Consider the following 14,241-nt stretch of genomic DNA (forward strand, 5'->3'; position numbering starts at 1 on the left):
GAAAGGCCTCTGACGAAAGAAACAAGACCAGAGTGTTTTTGGCAGAATATTTCACACGCTGGCATGCGCTAAAAGCACAGGTTGGGCTTCCCACTGATGCCTCAGTCGCAAAGTTTCTACTCAACAGGTAAAGTTTGGCATGCTATTTGGAGAAATCCATTTAAAATCACTGCTAGTAAAAGTTAATGTAAGCAATGATTAGCGATGCTAGCCCTGGCACAAAAGGTATCATGCTGAAATGTTCTAAAACCTTGTGTGTTCATTTTTGATAATTCCAATGTGTTCATCATAGTATTTATTACACAAATGCAACAAAATACATTTCCATTGCAGATCATGTCTTGAGTCCTCACGAATAAGAGAGCCGGGGCTACAGTTGCAATCTTCTTTTATCCCTTCTATGACCATGTGACGTTAAAGGTGTGACCATTCTGATGTCCATATCTTAGCCTACAGCCCTTGATCACTATCAACACAAATGTTGTTTGAATGCTATTTTAACTGATAGGGAAACAGTGCGAGTTCTCATTTAAGTGAGTCAGTTTTCATTAAACAGTAAATACCTAAGCCTACTCCTATAAAAATTATCGTATGTTTCAATAAATGGCGCATGTGACAAATTTAACCCACATAACCTTTTGTATTAGAAAGAGCTTTATTGGCAATGTTTGCACACACAAGGAATTTGTTTTGGTGAAAGAAGCTTCCAGTACACAGACAACAATAGTGCTTACACAGATAGAAAAATAAAAATAAAGAATAAGGATAAATTAATAAGATACACATATAAACCTATATATATATATTTTTTTTTTTTCAGCATAACCTTTACTCAGTATTCAGCATAACCTTCAGTATTCAGCAGTATTCAGCATAACCTTTACTCAGTATTCAGCAGAACCTTCAGTATTCAGCAGAACCTTGACTCAGTATTCAGCAGAACCTTGACTCAGTATTCAGCAGAACCTTGACTCAGTATTCAGCAGAACCTTGACTCAGTATTCAGCAGAACCTTGACTCAGTATTCAGCATTATCTATGCTTCCAGAAACAGGTAGTTTAATATTTCCATAACACCTGCAAATCATTTAATAAAGTCAAACAGCTCAACAGCACAAGTTGCTGGTTTACATCAATGGGAACATTGCAACAAACCGACATTGACATGTTGTGATCCCCTTATCGCACATGTCCTCCATCTTTTCTCTCCAATGAATCAGCGGTTTTCTGCCAAGCGTCTTGGAGATCTGGATTCAATCCACCTCTCTTCGTGTAATCCCAGACAGGCTTTATCATTGTGATATCTCTGTGGACTACAGTCCTTGTGCATACAAAAATTAATTTGATTATTAAATGGCAAAATAAACATTTGGAAATGTAAACTGATATATCCTAATGGCAAACTATAGCAAGAGATATAAATAACCAGGTTTGGTCAAGAATCTAAACTGGCATTTGCACAGTACTGTACATTTATCTGATGTAAGGTCATCAGAAAAGCTTTTACTACAAAGTCTTATTACAGTAATACAATATCTTACCTATTTCTTAAGACTTTTTACAGAACCTCTTTGTTGTTTATCTTCATATCTCCTTTGAGAAAAACAAAAACAAAAAAACAATTAAATAGGTTACTAATTTGGCACAGTACAGATGATGTTTTGCTCTCACTATAGTATCTGTAGGTGATGCTTACCATTTCTAGAGCTCCTGTGGCGATAGTAAATCACACCAGCAACAGCAGCTGAAGGTACACACACCAGCAGAACAGCAACAACTATTCCTGCAGCAGCACCTGAAGACAGACCTGATCCTGGATCAGATCAAGAGAAACCGACATTAGTGTGAGTTAATCTGTTAATTTACATCATATTCATTGTTATATTTTATATCTAATGTATAGACAGTTACAAAAATAATTACAGTTTACCTTATCCTGTATAGGAAGGAACACCACCTGCAGCTCAACCTGGCAAAGACTGAGCTTCTCGCCTTCCCTGCCAATCCGGCTCTACAGCTCAACTTCACCATCCAGCTCGATTACCCCATCAAGATCGGTCAGAAATCTTGGCATAATCTTTAATGACCGGCTAACCTTCAAAGACCACATTACAAAGATGCAAATATAGCAGGTTTGCACTGCACAACATCAGGAAGATCATGCCTTTTCTAACTAAGCATGCAACAACTTCTCGCTCAGGCCCTGGTCATATCTAAGCTTGACTACTGCAATGCTCTTCTGGCTGGACTTCAATCATGTGCAACTAAACCTCTACAAATGATCCAGAATGCTGCAACTTATCTTTTCTTCAACAAGCCCAAAAGGGCCCACGTCACTCCTACTCATCTCTCTGCACTGGCTACCTCTCGCATCAAGTTCAAGGCATTGACGCTTGCTTACAGATCTATCACACGCTCAGCTCCCTCCTACTTTCACTCACTTCTACGAGTCTACATCCCTACCAGAAGCCTACGATCGGTCAAAGAGCGACGTCTCGTGGTTCCATCACAGAGAGCCACAAAATCACTTTCCAGAACATTCTCATTTACAGTTCCATGCTGGTGGAATGCTCTCCCCATCCTCATCCGCAGAATCCCTGACAACATTCAAAAAACTGAAAACTCATCTCTTCCGTGAGCACTTAACCACTTAAAAAAAAAAAAAAAAAAAACTATTGTACTATTGAGGCTTCCAGAGATCTCAAAGTATCTAAAGTGGTGCTATTTTCAACTAAATGACTACCTCCAAGCTTTTGCAACAGGGTTGTAATACTGAAATACACATTATTAATTGTAAACGTAAAACACACACACACACACACACACACACACACACACACACACACACACACACACACACACTAATATCACAACTGATATGCCTGAACATGACAGAGGTCCTTGGAATATGGAGGAAGACACCCCCTTAAGAACGGTGCATAAGTTATAACATATTTGATGCATTCCTTTTTTTTTTTTTAAAGCATTTTTCAGAAAAAAAAAAAATTTAATAATCTAAAGGAGAAAACATACCCTTACTCTTATCATGAACCATTCCCTCTTTGCCAGATTCTTCATTAGTTTTGTCAGGATAATTTTTTTCAGTTGTTGCAGGAAAACATGCAAAAAATAAATTAATTAAAAGTTACAAACTTCCTACTGGGTCTCATCGCTAATTTTAAACATATCACATGTGATAAAATATTCAAATGTTTGTTAGACTATCAGGAGTAAATATTATATTTCCTAATAGCATAATGTCAAATTTTCATTAAAATATTTCTACAGGATTTTTTTTTACATAACAATAAACCATTAAACTAACAACATGCTAATGGAAGATAAATTTGGTTTTATACATGATTGTTGTTGTTTAATGTGTAAATGATGAAAACTGTGACAGAAATAAGTTTGTGCAGTAAATGTGTTCTGACACATGATGTAGATTCAAACAGTACACAGAGTAAAAAAGTATTGAAGGGTAAATAACATTGAATGACTTACCAGTGACTGTCAAACTGAATGTTTGTATGGTGTCGCCCATGTTGCTGATTTTTCTGATGATTTTTGTGCTGTCACACTTGCTGGTTCGGTTCAAGCTTTCGCTGGTTCCTGAGCTCTTGCTTTGGATGATATTTGCTTCATAACGTCCAGCATGTTCAGTTGTGATGTCTCTGATGGTCAGAGATCCGGTCTCATAGTCCACCTCCAGTCTGCCTCTGAATCTCCCGTCTTCTCCATCATATAAACAGCTCTTACTGGCGTCTCCGTTGATCTGAGCTATGAGAATGTCGTTGAAATACCACAGCACTGTGTCACGTTGTTGTTTGGTAACATTAGTGTTTAGAGTGACTGAACCTCCCTCCTTCACTGGCACTGGCACTTCTGCACCTATAAAACCAAATACACCTGCAGACACAAATAAACAGCTACTTTATTTTTGTGAGGACATGAAATCATGCGTTTCAGAAATGCCTTAGAGTTTGACAAAACTGGTAGACACAAATGACAGAAAAGTTCTTTCACAGCTTTCTTGATGAACTGCCAAATAACCAATGGATCATTATAGAACCTGTAAGTTCAATTGTAAACTTTTTTTGATAGTTGAAAGCTCATATTTGCACTTTTGAGTTTTTGTGTGCAGTTTTTAAATGGTTTAATAAACGTTCATGATCACCGGATCATCTACTGCTCAACAATCAAACACGCTGTGGGCATCGAGGAAAGTTGAAGTCAGGTCAACTTTATGGTAATGAGCTATGACGCGGTTCAGCGGCAACCAATAGGAATGTAGAAGTGCACCGCTTGAGAAGATTCCAGAGAACGCAGTCCTGTAAACTTTGTTTCCGGCCAAACATTAGTTCCTGTTTCCAAGAGTAACCCTTGAACTTCATGCACAACATAATGACGGCAAATGACGCCTCTCGCGGTACAAAACAAACAGGACTGGGCATCCGCATTCGTCAGGGTTACTCTTTTGGCGTAATTCGATGCATACGGCCATCTTCCGGAAGCTAGTTACTTTAGTCGATAAAGTTATGATACGATCTCAGCCAGCGATACGATATTTGCTGATACCTCAAAAAATTTGGAGATACGATTCGATTTAGGGCTATATCAATCGATTTATTGATATTTACATTATATGCGGCAAGTTTACACAACCATTTACTTTTTTTTTTTTTACTCACAAGTGCAACCAAAATATATATCATGAACGTTTATAAAACCATTTAAAAACTGCACACCCTCTCCCGATTGGGAAATTTAAAACAGAAGAGTTCATTTGCAAAAACAGATCACTCCGTTCTTGTTCATTTTCATAAATCATGTTTTTATTTATTGTGCATTCCAAGTATTATCAATCAAACTGCAGCTGGGTTGTTTTAAGTAAAACCTAAAAAAAACAGCGTTGTTGGAATGGCAGCAAGCCATAATTGTGACGCTCTCGCCGGCAGCGGTGTAAACGCACAGTAAGATGCCACCAATGGTCTTTATGATGCTTTTGGGATACAAATGCCCCAAGATGTCAGCATCCTTGCCTAACTCATCCGTGCAAAAACTCAAAAGTGCAAATATGAACTTTCAACTATCAAAAAAGTTTGCAATTGAACTTACAGGTTCCATAATGATCCATTGGTTATTTGGCAGTTCTTTTTTTTAAACCTTTTCTCAGAGATGAGTAAAGCATTTATTGCCTTCGAATGTTTTTTTTTTTTTCCTTTTTCTAGAACATACAAGTTGTGGATAAATGTTTTGGTGGGGCCCTGCTGCCACACCTGCCGCTTTCGTAAGTACTAGTTCAACCACCTAGCTAGGGCTGGACTCGAATATTCAAACATTCGTTCAGTGGGTTGGTATTCGATTTGAAAATTTGACATTTAATTTTTTTTTTTTTTTTGCACACCTGGCATCCCCCTTGAAGTGGTTCTCATTTGAGCTTGAATATGTTTACACTCTAAAATCTGGCGAAATACAATACTCTTTTTTACAATTATCTTATATAGCCTAGCCATTTTTAATAGGATGGACAGTTGAAGGAACCCATCCTATACTTAATAAATATATTTGCTTCTTCTTGGCCTACTAAAGTGTTCCTGCAACAAGAGTATGTAAATCGTCAATGCTTTACTTACAGAGGATAAGGAGCACAAAAAAGCCAGCCATTTTCACCATCTGAACTTCTTCTTCTTCTGTTCTTTGACGTTGTATGGCGGTTGGCAAACGGTGCTTTGGTGCATATGTGACCACCTACTGGGATGGAGTCTGGAGCATTGACATCGAGGAAAACTACATAACATAAAAATAAAAAACAAACAAAAAATTACATATACGTCTTAAATCCTGTCTATTAACTGTGTCTTTTAGATATTTAAATAGAATATTGAACACTCTTACAGTTGCACTCTTGTTTAACAAATTCTCCAGTGAAAACTGATTGAACTCTTATATCTAAGTGCTTCTATAAGTTGCAGTCTTTCATTGTCAACCTTTACACTTTATTAAAACATGCTCGACTGTTTCAGGAAGATCACACCTCACACAACATCCGGATTCATGTTTTCCAATCATATGTAGTGCTTGTTTAAGAGCAGAGTGCCTAATTCTAAGACGTGATATTATGCAGTCTTCACTTCTATAAACAAAACTATTTCTCTCACTCCCAACTGTTCTCTGAATATTATATAAATGTCGTCCTTTATCCTCACTATCCCATTTGCCACATCATTTACAGCCCCTTTAATTAGTCCTTTTAATTCCAATATACTCATTGAAACATTCAACTATGTCTGAATGGTTTAATTCTTCTTTTGCTATTTGATCCACCACTTCATTTCCTTCAACCCCTATATGACCCACAAAAATGTGATAATTATTCTTTCTTGATGTATTCTGAACAAACTATGTAAAATATCTGATAACATGTCTTGCCTAGTGGATGATTTTCCACTCTTTAAACTTGATAATGCTGTAAGAGAGTCCGAACACATGACCACTTCAAGTATTTACATCTCTTCCACCCACTGAAGAGCCAGTAATATTGCAACCATTTCTGTTGTATAAACTGATATATGATATGATTAGATTAGAGGCCGGACAATTAATTGGGGCGATTTTTTGCAGCAGTTGATTGTGCTGCATATTAGGCCGATTGATAGGCAGGCGTATCTGGGGCCAGCTAAGCGTTGTTGTGGAACACGTGAAACTGCCTCTTGCAGCAAGAGGACTTTTTGAAGAGGACGCGTTTTAAAGCATTGTCTATTTAACTATTGAAGCACACGTAGACTGGAAAGTACCCGCATCTCGTGTTTTGTGTGTGTATAAGCACACATCCAGATCGCCGAGTCTCACAGCGCGTGAACAGTAGCCTATACTCTTTCATGTCTTCCTGATCATAAACTGACATTCACACTAGGGCCATATTGAAACTTTGTACGATATATCGATATGTTTTTAATAAAAAATATGGAATGAGACAATAATGTTGTTTATATCAATATAGCCTACAGTAGTTTGATATGAGCGCATCTGAAAAATAGCGGAGGAAACAGTGAACTGGTGCGGGGAAAGTGCATTATCCAATTCATCCTGAGCATAGGGCTCCAGACTAAAACTTATATTACTAGTTATTACTATAACCTATTCTTATAATTATTTATTTTATTTATATAAGTTTGTTCATCTAAAACTTTATTTGACAGTCTAGATTTTTGATGACCTGCTTTGTGCATTTAATATTTAATGTATACATATTTTAAAATTTATTTTATACAAGTGCACTGATTGGAGAGGCTTGTATTGTTCAATAAATGTTTATTTTAAAGGTGCATTAAGCAATTTTCATGTTAAAAATACCCGTTTTTCTAACCCATACATGCTTAAACAATTGCCTGATGGGCTGAATGAGCCCTTCTCTGATCACTGAGATTGTCTCTATAATCCTGTAAAGTAAAATAAATAAGAGGGATTCGGGCCGGAATTTTAGACTGGGCGTGACGTCATGCGCGTTCACGGCACGCTCACATAGCTATGTCTGGCAGGTTTGTGTATTCGCCGCCATTCTCCGTAGAAGATGGATTCTAAGAGACCGGCTTATAGTTAATTTCAAACACCAACGCAAACTCCACGTAAGATAAAAAAAAAGAAAACTTTTGTCCGTGAGCGTGCACACCTCTGGTTGCAGTTTCGCTTGCCGCCAGACAGGGCATAGTTCTGCAAAAACTCAGAGACTTGCGCAATGCACCTTTAAAGGGGTACTTCACCTCTGGGAAGATGAATGTGTATTTAAAATAGGTCATTTATGTAGAAGAAATGTGAAAAAAAAATTTAATTCGGAGCTTTCTAGCCTGAGAAAAGCCAGAAAATGTATTTTTGGCTTATGTGGATGAAAGACAACAACTCCCAGAATGCACTTGCTTCGCTGCCCTAGGAGGCCACGCCTACCGGTTAGAGAGCGCAGTCAGAGCCCGTCTACTTCCTATTAGACATTCTCTGGCGCAGTTGAAAACAGCAAGAAGGTTAGGCTACTAACTTAGTGAGTCTCCGTGACGAGTTTGCCCGTGATTTCGAGATCGCACAAAATGTCCGGGATTCGGCTTTTGCGTTCTACAGTCGCCATTCATCATGTTTACTGTGGCGAGCAGGACGAGGCTGACGGCTGCGGGAGAACAGCGCGAGGCCGGTGGCATGATTACTGAGACGCGCCGGCAGGTCTCCCATCTCTCACGGAGGAGCGGGAATTTTCTTAGCAATGGTAAAACGCACATCAACCGATCACTTGTTTAGCGTTCATGTAAACACTACATTCAGGCTCACCGATCGGAATGAATTCAGCTAGATTTAAACAATGAATGGCGACCGCAGAACGCAAAAGCTGAATCCCGGACATTTTGAACGATCTCGTCCGCCGGACAAGTCCGGGAAAAGGAGGATGGTAAGTCTGAGCTACTACTCAGCTTTCTCCTACTACTCAGTTTTCTCCACAGAACAAGAGCTTGCTAGCTTAGCTTCCAAAGCTGACACTGTGTGTACATTCTGTGAGTGAGTGAGATCCCACCCTGTATGGGCGGGCTGAAAACATGCGGAACAACGCCTTCTACTGCCTGTAGACTTTAGCCTCTGGCCAGAAAATCCTCAGATGACGCAAAATGACGATTTTTGCATCATCGGAGGATTTTTTCCAGACAAAAAATACATAAATCTCTTGTCTCAGGGGGATATGAGGGTGGAAAGCATGGTAATTCGAAAATACTACAGGTTTTCTACTAATACAAAGCTTAATGCTAAATCCTGAAGTAACCCTTTAAGCAATTTTCTGTATCACTTCTTATTAACTGTTAGTTTTATGAGATAAAAAAAAAGGAAAATGGCATCATATGTCGGCCATCGTCTGTCATGATTTTAAAATATTGGCATCTGAAAAACCCATATCGGTCGACCTCTAGATTAGATGTTCTTTTTGCTATTTTATTCTTAAACTTTGGTGTACACACTGCTGCTGCTGTATGTCCTGTTTCAGGATCTTTAGATCCATCTGTATGTAACTCTGCTGATACATATTTCTGATCCAAATAATAATATAGGCCTACTATTGTAACTTTAGGTTCTTGCCTGTTTTTATCATTTATACTCACTAGAAGTTGACAGTCAACTATAGGCATTAGGAATGGAGGTACCACTGGCAATATATAGTAGGGCAAACTGCACAGTAACTCATTACAATTTGGTGAGGCTTTCTTTGCTTTCGATCCAAAGCTGTTCAGATTTATATATTCATGTTCCCAGCAATTTTCTAGTACTCTTTTATCTGGATGTACTAAAGGGACACACCCAAAAACTGCATGTTTTCGCTCACACCCAAAAAGGGGCAAGTTGGACAAGCTATAATAAATTACCTGGGGGGTAATTTGAGCTGATATTTCACAGACACATTCTGGGGACACCATAGATTTATATTACACTTGTATATTTGACTTGTAAAAAGGGGAATAATATGTCACCTTTAATGGACGTGGAAACCCTTCTGGGTCCCGGTCAGGTCACAAATGATGAGACGACAGGTGATCAGATTAACTCTGTGTATTGTAGGTACAGGGATCGACCACAGATGTATATTCAATGATGTAGCCTATAGATAGTCTGAAAAATAATAAATACAGTAAAGATAATGAATAAAAAAAAACAAACAATAATATTCACGTTGCATAATGAAAAAGTAGCCTATTCCTAATTCCCATCAGTTACATTTCTCCAGTAAACATCCAGTTAAATAAACTGAAACAAAGAAAAATAAACACCATAATTATTTTACTTTGATGTCATAAACCGATCGGTCTGTGCAGGGCCGGTTTAAGTCGAACAAGCCTAAAAGGCCGTGTGTCCACCAAAGCGTTTTTAGCATAGACAGTATATATATAAACGGTTTTTAGCCAGCAGAAAATGCCTAGTTGTGGGCGCTTGAGAGCGTTTAGCCAGCGTTGCGTTGTACAAGCAGAATGTAGCGGTTCGGTTGGTCGGTGTGGTATTAGTCCCGCCCCTCCTCCACTGTGATTGGACGGTTGGGTAAAAAGGGACAGTGATGAGCGCTGCACTTCCTTTGGAAAAATAAAAAAAAAAAACCCCAGCCGCGTGAAGAAAATAAAATGCTTTGGTGGACACACAGCCTTATTGTATGGAAGTTTTTTCCTAACATAATTAAAATTAAAATTAAAATGCTTAAAAAGATCAAATAATAAATCAAAGTCTCAAAACAACTGTTCAAATGATAAATCAAATGGTCAAAATATTAAATAATAAATCAAACTCTCAAAATGGCTGCACAAATTATAAATCAAATACTCAAATGCAATTTCATTTCTTCATTTGGATTTGATTTTTAATTTTCATTATCAACCCAGTATAAACCTGTCATAATTAAATCTATAAGTCAATGCTCAAATCATAAATCAAATGCTCAAATTATAAATCAAATGCTCAAACGCACATCGAAAATGGCAAATCAAATGCTCAAATGCACATCGCAAATGATAAATCAAATGCTCAAACGGAAGCCGGAAATGATAAATCAAATGCTCAAATGCACATCGCAAATGATAAATCAAATGCTCAAACGGAAGCCGGAAATGATAAATCAAATGCAAATGAGGAATGTCAATCAAGAAGCGTGGGCGGAGCTTTGAGACAGAACGGGCCAGGGTACCTCAGCCGCTATCTGTGTACATACTGTGTTTACCTCATCGATGACAGATTTTTTTTTTTTTTGTATATAAATTGGACAAAAGTTTAATAACTAAACTTTTAAGGGATGCAGCAGAGGCCCTGGAGCAGAGCTCATTGACAACAGGTGAAGCAGTAGATTCAATAATCGACGAGGTAAACACATTTTCAGGTGACACCTTTTATGTTGCCTGTATGGAATAAATATGACTAAAACCATATATTGCTATTATTACCTTCTTTATTATTTTTCACATGCAAGATACATGGGTGCAACATAACATTCTAATCATTATTAATTAACATACAATTTCAGAGGGCACTAATTAAATCAATCAATTAATCAAGTTAATAAATGGTGTTATAAATTGGGGAGATGACCACAGAACATTGCCACCTGAATTTCTTTTTTTGCCGTCACATTCCAATAATGGATCCAAAAATGTATGAAAAAAACATGAGCTATAAAACTCAAGGCACACCCATTCAGCTTAAAAAAAAATCTATTCTAAATTATAATTATTCTAGACAGTGGAGATAATAATTCCACATACAGGAGTAAGGTATAGTGATATAACAAGACTTGATACAAACAAAAAGCCCATACTTGTCCATGGACTATTGCTTTCTTATAATTTACTTGCCAGCAACTATGAAGAACATCAAAAATAACCTATCCTGCAATTTAAGTTTAAACGAGCCTATTTCTTTCATTGGGCCTTCAGAACCTCTTTAAACCTTAATAAACATTGCACTGAAATAAATTTGAAAAGAAATAAGCTGGATTGAATTGACAGATGGGGACTCGCTTCGAATAAAAAAAAAATTAAATTAAAAATTAAAAACTTTCAAGTTCCGGAAAAAATACAATACTTTTTAAACCTTTCGGCTTCCCGTACATTCAGTTGTGCTTCTTGCTCGTATTCAGTAGTTCTGGTGGTACGTATGGTAACTCGGCAACTACGCATGACTTGTAGGCTAGTATTATTGCCTAAAGGGAACAGAACCGACTGCTTCACCTGTTGTCAATGAGCTCTGCTCCAGGGCCTCTGCTGTATCCGTTAAAAGTTTAGTTATTAAACTTTTGTCCATTTATATATATATATATAAAAAAAAAAATCGATGTCGTCGATTAGGTAAACACAGTATGTACACAGATAACGGCTGAGGTACCCTGGCCCGCAATATTTTTTTTTCCCAGGATGGTAGGGGAAGACTCATGAATATTCATTAGGGAAGTCATCCCTGATTGGTCTTAACCCCAGTGACGGTAGGTTTAGGGCGGGGTTAGGGGTAGGTCATCAGACCCCCAGTGGCGGGTAGGTTTAGGGGTAGGTCATCAGACCAATCAGGGATGACTTCCCTAATAAATATTCATGAGTCTACCATCCTGGGAAAAAAATATCGCCCCGGCCCGGTCAAAGCTCCGCCCACGCTACTTGATTGACATTGCTCATTTGCATTTGATTTATCATTTCCGGCTTCCGTTTGAGCATTTGATTTATCATTTGCGATGTGCGTTTGAGCATTTGATTTATAATTTGAGCATTGACTTATAGATTTAATTATGACAGGTTTATACTGGGTTGATAATGGAAATTAAAAATCAAATCCGAATGAGGAAATTAAATTGCATTTGATTTATAATTTGTGCAGCCATTTTGAGAGTTTGATTTATTTAATATTTTGACCATTTGAGTTATCATTTGAACAACTGTTTTGAGACTTTGATTTATTATTTGATCTTTTTAAGCATTTTAATTTAAATTTTTATTATGTTAGGAAAAAACTTATTGGGCCTTATTTATGGTTCGGAGCGTACATTAAACTGCCAAAATCACGTGATTTCAGTAAACGAGGCTTCATTACGTCATAAAAGTTTCGAAAGACTTCAAAAAACACTTCAAAATTGAATTATATTTGTACAATGCGTTTTATGACAGTATGTATGTATGCGAGAGACAGGTGTCGGATGGTTTCGAAGTCTCGACACAACACAGCACATTTGCTTCAACTGTTTAAGTCTTATCACGAAGCCTCGATCTGCCTACCCCTAATATTACATCATAATATTATTATTGTATATCTGACTTACAAAACGATCTCGACATGTCCGGGCAGATAACGCTGTTCAGATAACTGGTAACACGTACATATATAATCAAATAGGCTTACTTTGAGGTCAGTGAGTAACACCTTGATGTTACATCCACAGCAGTCACCACGAACATACAGAAATTAACATCTTTACAGCTGACAGACCACACAGACACGGCAGATAGCGCAGCTCAACTAACCAAACTGCTCACATTAGTTCCAGGCTTGGTCAAGTCCAGGTCGTTGCATTGCTGCCGCTGGGGACGTGGCATGGGGCGGAGTCAGCGTGGGTGAAAACTATGGCAGGCGATCGGGGTCAAAAGTATTTAAACGAAACGAGTGAATTTTGACCGCGTCAACACCAGTATAAAGGCCTCATTATACTTCTGCGTCGGACATACGCCGGAGCCTATACGCCGTAGGCAACGTGTTGGTTTTAATTTATACTTCTGTGTCGTTGTCCGCGTTGACGCGTACCTAGGGAGCGTGTGAAACCCCGAGGGAGGGGTTCTGGCAGACCAATCACAGCGCTTGTGTCCGCGTAGAATTGACGCGTTGTTACATTTTTGGAGAGGTGCACGTCAGGGTACGCCGTAGGGTACGCGCGCTACACACAGCCTACGACGTAGCTACGGCGGCAGTTCGACGCAGAAGCATAAAACAGGCTTAAGAAGGTCAACACGCACCGTTTGTCCGTGTTATAACGCGACAACACGCACAGCAGCTATATTAGGCTTGTTTGAGATACGCTTTGCCTCGCCTGAAATGTAGTCGAGCGTAGGCGGCTGCAGTGAGAGGAGTGAAAAAAGCGCAGGCAAGCCGGACAGATCTCTCTTCTCGCAGTGGATCTGACAGCTGTGAGATCAGAGATGGATATTGCAGGATTCACGCTCGTGCAGTGTTGCTAAAAAACTGGATGTAATTTAAGTTCTGTTGCTTTTATATGAAAATAAATATAATGAACAAGACACCCAAAGTAGCTACTTATTTGATTCCATTCCAAATACATGTTTATCAGTCTTTTTTTTCTTTAATACAGACATCTATGTGTTTTTTTAATTTTATTTTTATAAAAATTACATAGAGATCGCACTGTCAGATAGTTTGGGAATATTCACACATAACGTATACACATAAAACATGATATCAGAGTTTTAAAATCAAACATTTTAAAAGAGAACAATACATCACGGTTGTTTAAACCAATGAACATTAAGCTGTGTCGTCAGTAAGTCGTTTCCCATCATGCTTTTGATCAGCGCAGTCAGTGGAGAACAACTTGTGGAAGTAAAATAATGTCAAATGTTTTTGAGACAAAAAGCCTGTTGAATTGCACTACTTGAAAAAACATAGGCATTGCATTAACCATGCTTGCATTTTAATGCATTGTATTTTTAGGGCTTGCATTTTTATGGGCTGAAATTCAACA

At 38.1% G+C, this 14,241-nt stretch overlaps 1 protein-coding gene across 3 annotated transcripts; it reads right to left on the reverse strand.

Moving 5' to 3' along the window:
* Positions 1-640: 640 nt before the first annotated feature.
* Positions 641-13,656, reverse strand: LOC311295108 (uncharacterized protein). 3 transcript variants are annotated; one of them, XM_084416312.1, is made up of 9 exons: positions 12,891-13,656; positions 9,500-9,638; positions 5,636-5,789; positions 3,504-3,908; positions 3,039-3,071; positions 1,930-2,094; positions 1,696-1,812; positions 1,541-1,592; positions 641-1,320 (listed from the first exon to the last, which is right to left on the reverse strand). In XM_084416312.1, the coding sequence occupies exons 3-6, from the start codon at positions 5,673-5,675 to the stop codon at positions 2,090-2,092; spliced, it is 483 nt and encodes a 160-aa protein (XP_084272438.1). In that variant the 5' UTR covers positions 5,676-5,789; positions 9,500-9,638; positions 12,891-13,656; the 3' UTR covers positions 641-1,320; positions 1,541-1,592; positions 1,696-1,812; positions 1,930-2,089. The 3 variants fall into 3 exon arrangements, with proteins under 3 accessions (XP_084272438.1, XP_084272437.1, XP_084272436.1); XM_084416311.1 differs by having other exon boundaries at positions 3,033-3,071; XM_084416310.1 differs by lacking the exons at positions 641-1,320; positions 1,541-1,592; positions 1,696-1,812; positions 1,930-2,094 and having other exon boundaries at positions 2,645-3,071; positions 12,891-13,080.
* Positions 13,657-14,241: the final 585 nt, after the last annotated feature.

This window comes from Rutilus rutilus (assembly GCF_951802725.1).
Source record: "Rutilus rutilus genome assembly, chromosome: 8".
Classification (NCBI taxonomy): Eukaryota; Metazoa; Chordata; class Actinopteri; order Cypriniformes; family Leuciscidae; genus Rutilus; species Rutilus rutilus.

What these genes read in the sequence shown, in the direction of transcription:
- LOC311295108 (XM_084416310.1), bottom strand. Translation starts at nt 5,675, where the DNA reads ATGGTGAAAATGGCTGGCTTTTTTGTGCTCCTTATCCTCT. An exon ending in TTTTGTGCTCCTTATCCTCT is followed by an intron (nt 3,909 to 5,635) that starts GTAAGTAAAGCA and finishes TTGTGTCTGCAG; the next exon opens with GTGTATTTGGTTTTATAGGT. An exon ending in ATTCAGTTTGACAGTCACTG is followed by an intron (nt 3,072 to 3,503) that starts GTAAGTCATTCA and finishes AAACTAATGAAG; the next exon opens with AATCTGGCAAAGAGGGAATG.